This window comes from Megascapheus bottae, unplaced genomic scaffold (assembly GCF_031878675.1).
Source record: "Megascapheus bottae isolate mThoBot1 unplaced genomic scaffold, mThoBot2.hap1 HAP1_SCAFFOLD_348, whole genome shotgun sequence".
In the NCBI taxonomy this organism is placed as follows: Eukaryota; Metazoa; Chordata; class Mammalia; order Rodentia; family Geomyidae; genus Megascapheus; species Megascapheus bottae.
In genome coordinates this window covers 44,966-59,843 of record NW_028327798.1, presented here as the reverse complement: position 1 = coordinate 59,843, position 14,878 = coordinate 44,966, and the positions used below count along the sequence as shown (strand labels likewise).

The 14,878-nt window shown below is 53.3% G+C and overlaps 2 protein-coding genes across 2 annotated transcripts; one reads left to right on the top strand and one right to left on the bottom strand.

The window, feature by feature from the left end:
• Positions 1 to 990: 990 nt before the first annotated feature.
• LOC150039203 (neuropeptides B/W receptor type 2-like) lies at positions 991 to 2,001 on the top strand. The gene is given in 3 exon segments (XM_090327968.1): positions 991 to 1,379; positions 1,381 to 1,451; positions 1,454 to 2,001. Coding segments are annotated over 3 exon segments (1,008 nt in total).
• Positions 2,002 to 5,092: 3,091 nt separating this feature from the next.
• LOC150039202 (nociceptin receptor-like) lies at positions 5,093 to 12,333 on the bottom strand. Its single transcript, XM_090327971.1, has 4 exons — positions 12,240 to 12,333; positions 11,500 to 11,765; positions 7,013 to 7,368; positions 5,093 to 6,934 (listed from the first exon to the last, which is right to left on the bottom strand). The coding sequence occupies exons 2-4, from the start codon at positions 11,730 to 11,732 to the stop codon at positions 6,411 to 6,413; spliced, it is 1,113 nt and encodes a 370-aa protein (XP_090184097.1). The 5' UTR covers positions 11,733 to 11,765; positions 12,240 to 12,333; the 3' UTR covers positions 5,093 to 6,410.
• Between the last annotated feature and the right edge of the window lie 2,545 nt (positions 12,334 to 14,878).

Sequence of the window (14,878 nt, the reverse complement as noted above, 5' to 3'; positions counted from 1 at the left end):
AGGAGTCACCCTCAGAAACCTCATGAGGCTGACACGTGCAGCACATGAGCACAACATGTTCCACAGGCCCGTAGACACTAGACACGTGCAGCACACACACACACACACACACACACACACACACACGGAATACACACGTATGGCATGGGCCGCACCCCACTCCCACTCAGGAGTAGGCCCAGGATACACTCATATCTTAGTATATACACAAGGAAGTGTGTCCAGCGCGGTAGCACTCTTAGGCAGAAGTACAGATGTCCTTAGTGCCTGTGTGGTAAACTCCCCGAGCACACCAGCACACATATGCACAGACATACGCACGCTCCTCAGCAGGCACTGGGGCACAGTGCCGCGTGGAGAGAAGCACCTGCCTCCACAGGTCCCAAGTCAGCAATCGAGGCCCACCTGCCTGCCTCCCTCCCTCCCGCAGTTAACAGCACAGCGGTGGGCTGGGAACCAGGCTGGAAGCCTTAGGGCTGAGTCACCCGCTCGGAAGCCCTGCCGGGAGGGTAGACTCTGGCCCCTGCTGGGAGCCTGTCAGCCAGGGCTGCCTCCACAGGTCACCTCTAGCTCAGGAGCATCCACCATCCAACAGCTTCTGGCCACAGGCCCCAGACAGGTTAGTAGAGGGAAGCGCAACTGTGCAAGTGGGGTCTACATGGCTTGAAGGGGACAAGAGCACTTGGATTCGGGGGGAGGTGCGTGCAGAGAGGGTGCCCGGAAGGGGGGACTGCTGCAGCCAACCCCAAATTCACCATCCTTAGAAGGTATTCAGATGCCCTCACGGGAGGGCTCTGCAGAGAGGAACTGATCCACCCAGAGTGCTCACAGCAGGAAGCTAGAGAGCTCTACCAGGCTGTGGGACCACAGGTGGGAGGCGACCTCTGTTCCAGCAGCCAGTTCCCAAACTTTTCTTGTTTATTTTTCCCAATACCCAGACCAAGGCGGGCCCTGCCCAGACCTCTGCCTTCAAACTCCCCAGGATGCCACATGTTGGGCACTCAGTCTCCTGACAGCAGAGCTGGCGCCTTCCCTGTTTCTGTGGGCACCAACCTGTCCCAGGACAGGGGCAGCCACACCAACACCACCTTTCCTGAGCCACTGTCACTGCTCTACGCCCTCCCGCCAGCCGTGTACTCTGAAATCTGTGCCACAGGGCTAACTGGCAACAGCACTGTCATCTATGTGATCCTCCGAGCGCCCAAGATGAAACCCGTGACCCACGTGTTTGTGCTGAACCTGGCCGTAGCCGACGGGCTCTTCACCCTGGTATTGCGGGCCAACATTGCTGAGCACCTGCTGCAGCACTGGCCCTTCGGTGAGCCGCTCTGCAAGCTGGTACTGGCCGTCGACCACTACAGCATCTTCTCCAGTGTCTACCGTGATGAGTGCAGACTGCTACCTGCTGGTGCTGGCCACCGAGAGAGCCTGCCGCACGCCCACAGGCACCCGTGGGGGACAAAGGTGGCCAGTCTGTGTGTCTGGCTGGACATCACGGTGATGGCTCTGCCCTTCTTCTCCTTTGCACATGTCTATAGCAATGAGCTGCAGGTGCCCAGCTGTGGGCTGAGCTTCCCAAGGCCTGAACGGGCCTGGTTCAAGGCCAGCCGCCTCTACACGCTGCTGCTGGGCTTTGTGGTCCCTGTGTGCACCATCTGTGTCCTCTACGTGGACCTGCTGCGTAGGCTGTGGGCCATGCGGCTTTGCGCCGGCACCAGGGCCCTGAGCAAGGCCAAGAGAAAGGTGACTGTTCTCGTCCTTACCGTGCTGGCAGTGTGCCTCCTCTGCTGGGCGCCATTCCACCTGGCCTCTGTGGTGTCTCTGACCTCAGACGTGCCCCAGGCGCCCCTGGTCATTGCCCTCTCCTATGCCATCACCTGCCTCAGCTATGCCAACTCCTGCCTGAACCCCTTCCTGTATGCCTTTCTGGATGATGGCTTCCGCAAGAATTTCCAGACCATGGTCCTGTGCCGGGGGCGCCGAACCCGCTCCGTACCGTAGAGAGAGACCTGAACACCACCACCATCTTATCTCTTTCCGTGTAGGAACAGCAACCGTCCTGGTCAGAATTCAAACCCCATCCCTGGGTTCTCCACAGATACAGACCATGCAGACAAACCAGTGAGGCCCTTGCCGTTCACTGCCTCTTGAGACAGCAGAAAGAACGCAGGTCCTAGCCTCTAGTAGCTATGTCCCAACAGATAGCCACTGTGTCTGGATCTGAAACCTTTCCTTCCTGGGTAGCCCTGGGGCCTGGCTATGGCCTGCCTGCTGCAGAAGCCACATTCTGGAGCCCCAGGTCAGAGACTGTGTAATACCAGGTGCTCCAGGATCACCAGCCGCCAAAGCTGTGGGTCGAGGGCATGCTCGCCAAGGCTGCTTGGTGGGTCTGGAGCAAGTGCCCACTCTTGGCCCTGGTTTCCAGCTGGCTCACAAGCCTCATCCTGCAGTGAGTCCTCTCGACTCAGAGATCGACATTCCCCCGGCCCCCTAGCGTGCATGACCCGCCCCAGCCCACTCCATGTTCCAGCTTGTCAGATGTCTGGTCCTCTGCCTGAGTTCAGATCAGGGGTACTTCACTCTCCAGGCTTCCATCAGCTCAAAATGACAATGTCATCTGACCAGTATTGTCCCTGGTCCAGCATTGTATTAGTTTGCTAATACTGTATACTAATTTTTTTTCAAATTTAGAAGCTGAAAAATAATAAATGTTTTGCTACTGAGAAATATGAGTGCTTTATTCTGTGGTTCTGGCTCAGTGTCCCATCGATTTCAGGCAAGATGCCAGCAAGGCTTTAGTCTTCTGGAGGCTGGAGAGGGGCTGAGGGGTCCTCTGAAAAGGCACAGTCCCACAGCTGCTGGTAGGGTGCGATTGCTCCACTGAGTTGCTTGAGTATCCTCATGATATGGGGCTGCACTGAGGGCTATGTACTTTTAAAACCACTACCCACGTCGTAATTCTGCCAAGAACAACAAGCTGCACCTTTCCACCCCCAACAGAATGTAATTACCACTCCTTGATGTTCCTGCATAAGGTAAGAGGCTCTCCAGGGTGCCAGCCAAAGCTTGATCACGCTTCCCAGAGCTTCGTGCATCCTAGGCATGGAAGTAAGAGAACCCGCTGTGTAGGGTAATGAACATGTAATAGAGGAACAAGGTGAGAAAAGGTGCAGGTCCGATGGGGGCAGGGACAGGCTGCTGAGTGTGCCAGTCTCGGACAAGGCTAGGAACCCTGGATCTGGCCTCCCACTCCGATCCCAGGAAGATGTCATTATACAGTGGGTGACAACCAAGTCTCCTCTGAAGGCCCAGACCCTTGATTCTCTAGATGGCTCCGTTGCTCTTCCACAATATAGCAATGGGAATAAATCTCCCTCCCTCTGCAGATCCCTTAGGGTGACTGGGAGAACCAAGACGCAGGGACAGCCAGGAGCCAGCAAGACTAGAACGGAATGAGAACTTCTCATCAGGGCCTGTTTCCCTACTCTGCTCTCCTCATATCCAAGGGAGGACTCAACCAAGTAGCCCGGAGAGCCCGTCATGGCCACTGACATGGCAACCTCTCCAGGCCCTCTGCTGGGCCTACCCTAAGCCCACAGCACCCTCTGGTGGCAAAGTCAAGAAGCCAGTGAACTCAGGCTTTCCTGAGGTCCCTTGGGGCCCTGACTTCTTCCTGCCCACCACTACCTACCCCATAACCCTGTAAGGAAAGTTCTATGGTTCCCTTAACAAAAAGGAGGAAAACAAATTCCCAACAAGCTGGACTTGACCAAGCCCAGAAGATGATAGGAGCAGAGGCATATGGAGGGGGAGAAGAGGATGAGGGTCTGGATGGAGGCAGAAAGGACTCAGGGAGGAGTGTGGCCTTGGAGTACTGGGGCACACTCACCTGTGAGGATTCCATCACCTTGCTTGCCTGCTCACCACCTCCTGCAGACATTGATGGGGGTTGACCATTTGGCAGGAAGGTCAGAAGCCTAAGACCACTCACGTGAGCCCTTTCAACCAGGTCCACGCCATGTGGCTCCCAAGAGCACTGTCACCACCGCAGTGGGGCCTACTCTGACAAACTTTCCCCTGATGCGGAGTTTTCTATTTGAACAATGTATGTCTGTTGCTGCGTCTCACACCTGGTATCCTAGCTACTCAGGAGATTGAGACCTGGAAGATCTTCGTTAAAACCAGCCTGGGCAGAAAAGTCTATGAGAATCCATCTCCAATTAACCAGCAAAATGCTGGCACAGAGACATGGCTCAAGTGGTGGAGCATCAGCCAAAAACAAGAAGGCCAAACTAGAGCACAAGATCTTGTGTTCAAGTTCCAATGCCAGCACAAGAAAGAAACGGGGGGAAGAGGGGGAACACCAATGGCTCCCACACCTGTAATCCTAACTACTCAGGAGGCTGAGATCTGAGGATCGTGGTTTAAAGCCAGCCTGGGCTGAAAAGTTGTCATGAGATTTTTAGACTCTTTTCTCCAATTAATCACCAAAACAGCCAAAGTGATAGAGCACTAACCTTGAGCACTAAAGCTCAAGAACAGCCTCGAGGCCCTGGATTTAAGCTCCAAGACTAGCAAAAAAAAAAAATTACAGTGAAGAGAACTCCGCATGAGAAGGGCGTCTGCCATTGTCCCAGAGGGAAGGAGAGAGGGTGGCTCCACTGTTTGGGGACTGTACAGAAAGGGAGGCTTCAGCCCCTGTAACAGCATGAACTAGTTTCCCTCCCACCAAATGAGATCCTCCTGTTAGAGCTTCTACTGGGGGCAAAACAAGTAGAAAATCTTATCCACCTGGTCCCACAGCCCATCCTGCCAGGTGCCAATCCTGGAGAAATCCCTCCAACATCCAGTCCTTATGTGACTCAAGTCAGAAACACCTAAGGACAGCACCAGTCGGTGAGCAGGTGTTTACTATACCCTCCTTCATTATGCCAGAGACAAGTTCAGAGCTGAACACATGCACAGAGAAATACATTTATTGCATGCATAAATACATGAAGATGTATACATCACCAAGTTTTCACTATTGGTGAAAAGCATAGTACAGGTGGGCAGCTCTCACCTGGATGTCTTGCAGGAAGGACCCCTGCCAGGTTCCCCAGTGCTACCTCAGAGGTCACCTGATCACAGTCTCTGTGATTGTAAATGTGATGGGTACTTCAGTTCTTGTCAGTAGGAGGAGCACTTGCAAAGCCATCTGATTTTCCTGGTGCCCACAGGTACAAGTCCCAAGATACAGACCCCTCGCGTGCCCCGCAAACCCAGATGGTCCTTGAAGCAAGCCCTGCCAAGCAAAACCCCTCACACTGGCTCTGCATGTGAAACCAAACTCTTGTTTGTCTGCAAGCTCATGCCTTTTCCAGAGACACACTGAGGCTTGTAAATGGAGAGCCATTGAAAGTGTGAGGCTGCCAAGTGTCCGTCCAATGGCAGGCTGCTGGCTTCTGATTTCAAGCAAAGGAGGTCTGTGTGGGAAAGCCTGGGAGGCTATGGGACCTCCAGATAGAGCATGTATCCTGCCCTGATAAGGCTGTCAAGACCAGCACACAAGGCACTGGCTTTACGAGTGCAGAGCTCGCCTCATGGTCCACAACACGATCGTTCATATGGTAGTTTCAAAGTGGACCTTCTGGAAGAAAGCTCACTGGAAAGCCTCTGGGCCAGAGCTCCCATGAGCCTCCTGAAGGGAAGGTGGCTGGGAGTAGGGCCAGGACAGGTCCAGGCCCACAGGCTGTAGGAGGCAGTGTGAGGAGACCCTTCAGAAAGCTGCCAGCACATGACCAACTCAAGGCCTCCACCTGTGAATCCATCCCATTTCCCCCTCCCGGGCGACGTGGCCACACCCCGGCACCCACAGGCTGAATGTCAGAGCAGCTCCAAGCTGAGGGCCAGCCACACTCCAAAGAAACTGCCCGCTGTACTCCCGGGCACCACAAAGCTTATCCAGTGGCCCCATGGAGACACAGCCCGGCAAGGTCGAGGGCGGCCGGAATCCTGTTTGCCATGCAAACAGCTGATAGCACGTAGGACATACACAACCACACGACTACTGCTAGACCTCAAGGAGGGAGCCCACCCAGGCAGGGCTCAGCTGACGCTGAAGGGGAGAGGCTGGGGAGAACGTGTGGACACTGACTCATGAGACATGTCCACCGGTGCTGTGGGGATTTCCAGGCCGAATCCTCGTGTGCCCTCCGGCCCTGCTCCAGGAGAGCAGCTGAGCCCGAGAGGCCGCAGAGGAGCCGAGTGCCTTGACCCGTCCCGGGATGTTACTAGGCCTTCCCCTGGGCCAGAGGGAAGCCCTCCAGGGCTGCGGGCTCTGCCTAGAGACCAGTGACCTGTGTGAGTTCCGTGTTGGGTGTGGAGGGGCTCTGCGGGCTGACCGGCCCCAGGGGCAGCTCCACGCCTAGTCATGCTGGCCGCGGGACGGTCTCTGAGACCCTGCAGGCAAGGCCCACATCCCTGGCAATGCTGCGGACACAATCCGACACCTGCATCTCCCGGTGCCGGGCAGACGAGCAGCAGAACTTGCGGAAGCAAGCCTTGAAATTCTCATCCAGGAAGGCGTAGAGGATGGGGTTGAGGCAGCTGTTGACATAACCCAGGACTGTGCAGAAGCGCAGAATGGCCACGGCCGCCTTGCTTCCAGGCTGGACGCCCAGGCCCTGGACCAACACAAAGACCTGGACGGGGGTCCAGCAGCCCACGAACACAGCCACCACCACCAGCACCAGCCGGGTGATGCGCCGCAGATTCCGGTCCTTCTCACGGGAGCCCGAGAGCAGCCGGACGCCGCGAAGCCGCCGGATCATGAGGCCGTAGCAGACGGAGATGATCAACACGGGGATGACGAAGGAGAAGAGGAAGACGCAGACGGCAAACACGGGGCCCCAGTAGTCCTGGGGCTCTGGGATCTCCACCAGACACTCGATCTCTGCAGAAGAGAAACAAGGTCAGAGAGGCGGCTAGCAACCTGTGGGAGCCTGGCAGGGAGGAGGGGCTGCCCACTGACCTTCATCCTCCACCTGGGCTGAGCCCATGATGGCAACAGGAACACCCACCACCGAGGCCAGCGCCCAGATGGCCACGTTGACAGCCTGGGCTTTGCTGGAGGTCCGGACGTCCAGGGCTCGGATCGGGTGGCAGATGGCCACATAGCGGTCCACACTCATGGCAGTGAGCGTGAAGGTGCTGGTGAACATGTTGTAGTAGTCAATGGCGATGACTGTCTTGCACAGAGCGTTCCCAAACGGCCAGAACCCCAGCAAGATGTCTGTGCCCTGGAAGGGCAGCGTCAGCAAGACCAGAGTGTCAGCCAGCGCCAGGTTGAAGATGTAAATGTTGGTGGCTGTTTTCATCTTGGTGTGCCTACAGAGAGAACAGGGAAAGAAAGTCTCCAGGTGGCCACTGTGCCCAGACCTAGAGGCCAAGGACAAAAGAGAGTCCAGTCTTCCCGGCCACACAACAGAGTGCCCAACCCAAGGAAGCATGCCAGCCAAGTCAGACTTGGAGGACAGGCATGGGGGGAGAAAGCCTCACGAAGCTCCTCATGTGATTCTGACACCCACCAAAGGGCTGCAAGCCCTGAAGTCTAGTCTGCCCAGTCTAGAGCACAAGGGGCACCAGCATGCCCTCCTGCCTCTGAGTCTCCCTCAAGACCCTGCTCAGACTCAACTGCTGGCCTACAAGTATCAGAGGTTTCTGAAGTCTTTAAAACCAGGCCAAAGGTCTTCCTACTTCTCACAGCTGTGTAACAATGGAAATAAAAAGGTGATAGGGCTGGGTGTGGCTCACGCCTATAATCCTAACTACTCAGGAAGCTGAGATCTGCAGATCAAGGTTCAAAGCCAGCCTGGGCACAAAAGGACCTGAGACTCTTATCTCCAATTCACCTCTGGAAAATAGGAAGTGGGGCTTGGCTCAAGGGTAGGGTGGTAGCCTTGAGCTGAAGAGCTCAGGGACAGCACCAGGCCGAGTTCAAGCCCCAGTAGCCACAAAAAAAAAAAAGAAAGAAAAAAGAAAGAAAGAAAAGAAAAGAAAAAGTGATGGGGGACATAAAAAGGAATGGTGATAGGAAGAAGAGAGGCAATGATAGGATATAGCTGGATCTAAGTGTGTGAAACAAGACTGGGAATTCTGTAAGAAACTGATAAGTATATATTATTGCTGTGGTAGTGGTGGAGAGGTGGGTAATGATGCTAATGGAATGATCGATTAGGATAATTAGGATAGCAATATAGTGATGGTAAGGGTGCTAGTGCTTATGTTGGTGGTGGTGGCGGTGCCGTGGGGACAGCAGTAGAGACAACAATATTCTACATCAGTGTAGCTGCCGTAAAGGAACCTGGGGTTTAATTCCCTTAAAGAAAGAGATGAAGGGCCGGGAGTTCGGCCTAGTGGTGGAGTGCTTGCCTAGCATGCACGAAGACCCAGGTTCAATTCCTCAGTACCTCATACATAGAAAAAAAGCCGGAAGTGGTGCTGAGGCTCAAGTGGTAGAGCTCTAGCCTTGAGAAAGTCCACGGACAGTGCTCAGCCCTGAGATCAAGCCCACGACTGGCAAAAAAAAAAAAGAAAGAAAGAGATGAAGACTAAGCAGGAAGAGGCCTTATCCACACTAACAATGTAACAATGACCATGAAAATGGTGGATCTGGGGCAGGGAGTTTGGCCTAGTGGTAGAGTGCTTGCCTAGCATGCATGAACACTGGGGTTTCTAGGTACCACATACACAGGAGGAAAAAAAAAGCTGGAAGTGATGGTGTGGCCCAAGTGGCAGAGCTCTAGCCTTGAGGGAAAAGAAAGTCCAAGAACAGTGCTCAGGCCCTGAGTTCAATCCCCACAACTGGCAAAAAAAAAAAAAAAAAAAGAGGAAGGGGCGGGGGGTGGATCTCCATGCCAATTTCTTTACATGGACTTTAACCTCATTTGAGATTCACAAACGCACTATTGTTAATACAATCTCGTTGTTATTATTAGGGCAACATTTCTTAGGCAATGACTACATTTCTTTTTTTGGACAATGTCATCCCTTCCTTTGCACTCCTCACCTGTCCACAAAAGCACCATTTTTATCTTTATGAAGGAAAAAAACAAGCTCAGTAGATCTAGTTCATTTTTGTAAGGCCTGAGAGATGGAGAAAAAAAAAAAGCAAAGCAGGGCTTAGATCAGATGATTCTGATGCTTGGAATCTGGCCTTACTCCTTGCCAGTGTAGCCACTGACCACTACTGACCACGACTGACCTCTAATCCAGGAAGTGGGCCAAAACAGTTAGGAGAGACATAGAATATTACATGCACATCGCGCGCGTACACACACACACACACACACACACACACACACACACACACACACACTCACACACACGCACACACTGCATACCCATGGCTTACTTTGAGGTGAGGTAGGGTTTGCTGGGGAACCTCAGAGAATGTGGGAAAGCAGGCCCTGACCTCTCTCCACTAACACACTTCCACCCCAACACCTCTACTGGGATCTGGAAGATCATAGGGGACCATGACTGCTTCCTTCAGACCTGCCTCTTTCTAAATAAGGGAGAACAACCTAGATTATTAAGAACTCTCACTGGTGGCTCATGCCTGTAATCCTAGCTACTCAGGAGATTGAGATCTGAGGATCACAGTCCAAAGCCAGCAAGAAAGTCTATGAGACTCTTCTATTAAACAAACAAACAAACAAAAAACAAGAAAGAAAAAAAGAAAACAAAAGGGAAGAATCAAGAAGTAGAGCTGTGGATCAAGTGGTAGAGCCCTAGTCTTGAACAAAAGAAGCTCAGAGACAATTTCTACTAGAGTTCAAGCCTCAGGACTGGAACCAAAACATTAATAATAACAAAAGAAACCTCACAGAAATGAACAAAGAGTAAACAAATTCAGCAGTGTTCTCCCTAGCCACTATGCTGAAAATGAACTATAGGTTAGGATAGGAGGAAAAAACTGGGAAAGAGTAAAGGAAGGAGTGGAATTGTCCAAAAAGAAATGTACTCTTAGCCTGGCACTGGTGACTCACACCTATAATCCTAGATACTCAGGAGTCTGAGATCTGAGGATCTCAGTTCAGAACCAACCCCAAGGCACGAAATCTGTGAGACTCTTACCTCCAATTAACCACTAGAAAACTTAAAGTGACGCTGAGTCTCAAAGTGGTAAGAGTTCAAGCCCCACCACCAACCAAAAAAAAAAAAAAGCGCAGGCAGGAAAGTCAACAACACTCTTGTCTCCATGAATCACCAGAAAAACCAGAAGCAGAGGTATGGCTCAGAGCAATAGAAGAGTTCAGGGACAGCACCCAGGCCTAAGGCTAAGGGGGGAAAAGCCAAAAGAGAAACGGTACTCTCTACCTGACTTATATAACTAGAGCCCCTTGGTATATCACCTTTATAATAACCATTTTTTTAAAAGAAAGAAACCTCAGCCGGGAGTCTGGCCTAGTAGTAGAGTGCATGCAGGAAGCCCCAGGTTCAATTCCTCAGTACCACATGCATAGAAAAAAGCCAGAAGTGGTGCTGTGCTGGAAGTGGTAGAGCTCTAGCCTTGAGAAAGCCCAAGGACAGTGCTCAGGCCCTGAGCCCAAGCCCAGGACTAGCAAAGAAAGGAAAGAAAGAAAGAAAGAAAGAAAGAAAGAAAGAAAGAAAGAAAGAAAGAAAAGGGGAAAGGGAAGGGAAGGGAAGGGAAGGGAAGGGAAGGGAAGGGAAGGGAGGGAAGGGAAGGGAAGGGAAGGGAGGGAAGGGAAGGGAAGGGAAGGGAAGGGAAGGGAAGGGAAGGGAAGGAGAGAGAGAAACCTCCCCTAGCTGTGCCATTATTGATCGCTCAGGTACCTCCCACAGCAACCTAGTGCCCCCCAATCTGGCATTCAAGACCTTTCCAGTGTCCCCAGTCCCCCTAAAGGCGCTCGGCTCCATCACTGCTCGTCTCACACTGACCCAGGGCACACTCCCTGTCCATGTTCCTTGCCCACCCACCCTGCGCCTTGGGCTATCCTCCCAGGATGCCCTTAGCAAGGCCCCCACATGGTCCCTAGCACCTAACTATCTAGCCTTGGTGGTCTTCCCTTAGCCCCAAGCTTGTTCATCTCTGCCCACAAGACGAAGGTCGCCCTGGCCAGCCTCCTACCACAAGCAGAGAGCCCTAGAGCCACGGGGAAGGGGCTTCAGGCCCTTCCCAGCACCGTGCCCCATGTCTCCCTTTGCTCGTCTGGGGCAGGCTGGGAAGAGCCATCTCCTGGGCTTGCTCTGGTCCCCATGAGGCCATTCACACAAACCATTTGGCACAGAGCCTGACTGCAGCTCACACCGAAGTTCTAGGTGGTGATGCCTAGCCCTGGACAAATGGGGACAGGGCAGGAGTTGAATACCCAGAGCCTCAGCCCAGACAGAAAGAAAGAGGATTTAATGGAGGAAGCAGGACGCTCATCCAGAAGAACCCGTCACCTCAGTTCCCCTCCACACTCTGAAAGGACCATGTAAGGCCTAGCCTACCTGAGAATGACGTACATGACGAGGCAGTTCCCCAGCAACCCCCCGATGCACACAGCCAGGTAGAGCCCCACGATGGTGACCTTGAGGCCGAGGGGCAGGAAGCTGCTGTCGCTCACGTTGAACAGCAGTCTGGGGGGCAGATCAGTGTGATTGGTGGTCTGGAGGGACAGGTTGTCCTGAAGGTGACTCTCGTAGAAGACCTCCCAAAATGGGGCAGGGAAGAGGGACTCCATCCCGCCACCCTGCAGAGCCACTCCGTTCAGCACCTGGGACAGAACACCAGAGTGAAAGACCAGTGTTAGAAGTCGCCTGCGGGAGACCTGGATCACAGGGGTACAGCCAGCAGCCGCAGGAAGCCCCACAGGCCTCCAAAGACACATGGACACACCTTTGAAGACACTGACGTGCACACGCACACCTGGGAAGAAGGGCCACCCAGGCAGAGGACACACACAGGACACCAACACAACCCCTCCCGTTTGAGCTGCAGAGGCGGCAGCTGCATGGAGATGGTTACACAGAAACATGGATCCACACACAGGGGCTTAAGACACTCGGACATGCACACAGAACCGCCCAAACTGCCCTCCTGCATGCCCAGACACCAGACCAAGATTCTCCCAGAAATGCCCAGGACACAAACGCGGAACACAGTCTCCTTCTGCCCCTCCCTGCCCTGCTGAGCAGCCCCAGCCCCACCCCCCCGGAGGGCTTCTGCCCAAACCCAGCCCAGTCCTTACCTCCAAAACCTCCTTGAGAGCGGGGACTGAGGTGACCCCAGCCCTCCACAGCAGATGGGGTGGACAAGAGCAGAATGGGCTGGGCACTACCCCTTTTCTCCACGCAGGGTCTGCACAGGCTGAGCACGCGCTCCTCAGCAGATTCCAGACGAGACGCAGCAGTCAGTGCGGCAGCCAGGAGCGGGGGAGGGGAAGGAGGCTGCAGCTCTAGAGCAGGCGGGGTTGTGCAAGCAAAGGGAGGGGGCCATGAGAAACAGGACTGTGGCCCACCCAGTGCCGCTGGGCCCTGTAGCAGATGGAGACAAACACAAGATAAAGAGATGGACACACAGACCCCACACAGAAAGGACTAGGTCCCACCACAGAGACATCTACAGACACAAATGAAAACACGCACAGGAACCCAGACACAGACTCAAGGAGATGTTTGCTCACTTGGAAGCAGATGCAGATGTCCAACAACATGCAGGTTCTGGACTGCCTCCCTGCCCCAAAATGTGCCTTTAGCCAGGTGTCCAGTGAGGCTGACACAGCAGCAAGCGGGCAACTGCCCTGACTTGACCAGCTTTCAGGGTAAGGGTCTTGTTGTGAACACATAGGTGATTGCCTGGACCCAGGGCCCAGTACTAGTACCATGCCTACTATGTGTTGCTGGACCTACTGCATGTCCAGGCCAACACAAACATAAACTGGGCATCGCATAAGCAATGGCCACTGAGATCCTTCTCCTGCGGATGAAGCTTCACAGGTGTGAGACGGCCTATCAATAGTGTAGAAACATACGGAAATCCAGTTTCACTTGTCGCTTGGAGCTATGCCCCCACCCCATGCACCTCTGCACAGGCAGGTCCCAGAAATGAGCCTTGGCATGCACATGGCTAAAGGGTTCCTGTGAACTCTTCTCAGCATAGGGTTCACAGGCACAGTCCACTGCGATGACAAGGCCATATGGGTAACCTCTGCCCTAAGTATCCAGCTCCCACTGAACCATGGCATGTTCTGTGAGGGAGAGCAGGCCTTCCCCCCACAGGCAGGCCTTGCTCATTCTCCAAGGATGGGGACCTGGTTGCTAGGCAACTACCAGCAGTGTTGCTAGGATACCTGTAGAACCAGAAGAGGACAAAGCAAGCAGACCAGGAAAGGTCAAAGCATCCCAAACTGTCTCCCAGGACTCATCTCTGCATCTATATTACAGCTGAGATGTAAGGACATAAGGACACGCAGTGGACACACGAAAACAAATATACACAAAGTTGTCCCAAGGCAAGAGTGAACATGTATATGTTCAGGAATGGCCAACAAATCACATGCAGGCACATGAGTAGACACAAAAGAGTATGGACAGCAGTAGAAACAGGAAAACACAGACCAAAGCCCTCAGATGCCCTAGAACACACACACACACACACACACACACACACACACACACCACAATACACATACTCCAGACAAATATGACTTCCTTGACCTCAAAAGCCCAGGGAAACAGAAATCTGAGAAGGCTCAGACTCCTGCAGCCTATTCCCAAACCAGAACCCCTACCCCAGCAGCCCCTGCCCGCCCATCTACAGAGCCTCACTTCCTAATAGCTTTCAGCTCTCTCTCCATCCAGGCCTCGGGCAATCCAACCACGACCACAGTTGGGATTCGATCACACTGCTGTCAGATAGGTCTATGAGCTCAGCTCTTCACAGATAACAAGGAGCAAGTGTTAGTGGAGCATGGCACAGAAGCCAGCTGCAGTTGCAGGTGGAAGGATGGACTTGGCTCCCAGCAGGTGGACAGCCAGGATGGGGCCTAGCAGTGAAGAGGAAATAGCTCAAGCTTCTCTTGACCCCAGCAAGGGCCAATGGTCTCTCTAGAAAGACAGAGACCAGGGGCTGGGAGTTTGGCCTAGTGATAGAATGCTTGCCTAACATGCACTAAGACCCAGGTTCAATTCCTTGGTACCATATACATAGAAAAGTGGTGCTGTGGCTCAAGTGGTAGAGCTCTAGTCGTGAGAAAGCCCAAGGACAGTGCTCAGGCCCTGAGTTCAAGCCCAGGACTGGGAAAGAAAGAAAGAAAGAAAAAAAGGAAGGAAGGAAGGAAGGAAGGAAGGAAGGAAGGAAGGAAGGAAGGAAGGAAGGAAGAAAGGAAGGAAGGAAGAAAGGAAGGAAGGGGCAAAACTAGGGCCTGACACAATACACACTTGTCACCAAGGGTCAGAAGGGGACATGTTACACGAGCAAGTATGTGCCAAAGAAGCAACACATCGACGGCATGAAGTCCCCATGGAACGTTAGCGGTGACCTCATGTCTGTCTGTCACAGTTACTGGTAAAGGCCACATGCCGATGTTTCAGGCACCAGACAGGGCTGAGGTGAACACATCCCTGTACTTCAGCATCAAACCAGATGGCAGGGAGGCGCTCTAACCTCAACGTCTGGGCAAGGGTGCAACCTGCTCCCCCAGGCCCTTGTGGGACAGCTGTTCCCCAGGGAGTCCAGCCTCCAGTGGCCAATTGATGGAAGTCAAATGAGCAATTCTGACTAAATAAATCAGCTCAGCTTTGTCTCTTAACTTTCTAAAATTTATGTACAAGACCAGCTGGCACCAGTGGCTCATGCCAGTAATTCTAACTACTCAAGAGGCTGAGA

Coding starts and splice junctions, on each gene's coding strand:
- LOC150039202 (XM_090327971.1), bottom strand. CDS start 11,732: ATGGAGTCCCTCTTCCCTGCCCCATTTTGGGAGGTCTTCTACGAGAGT. Junction 7,369..11,499: donor GTCATGTACGTCATTCTCAG/GTAGGCTAGGCC, acceptor TTCTCTCTGTAG/GCACACCAAGATGAAAACAG. Junction 6,935..7,012: donor AGCCCAGGTGGAGGATGAAG/GTCAGTGGGCAG, acceptor TCTCTTCTGCAG/AGATCGAGTGTCTGGTGGAG.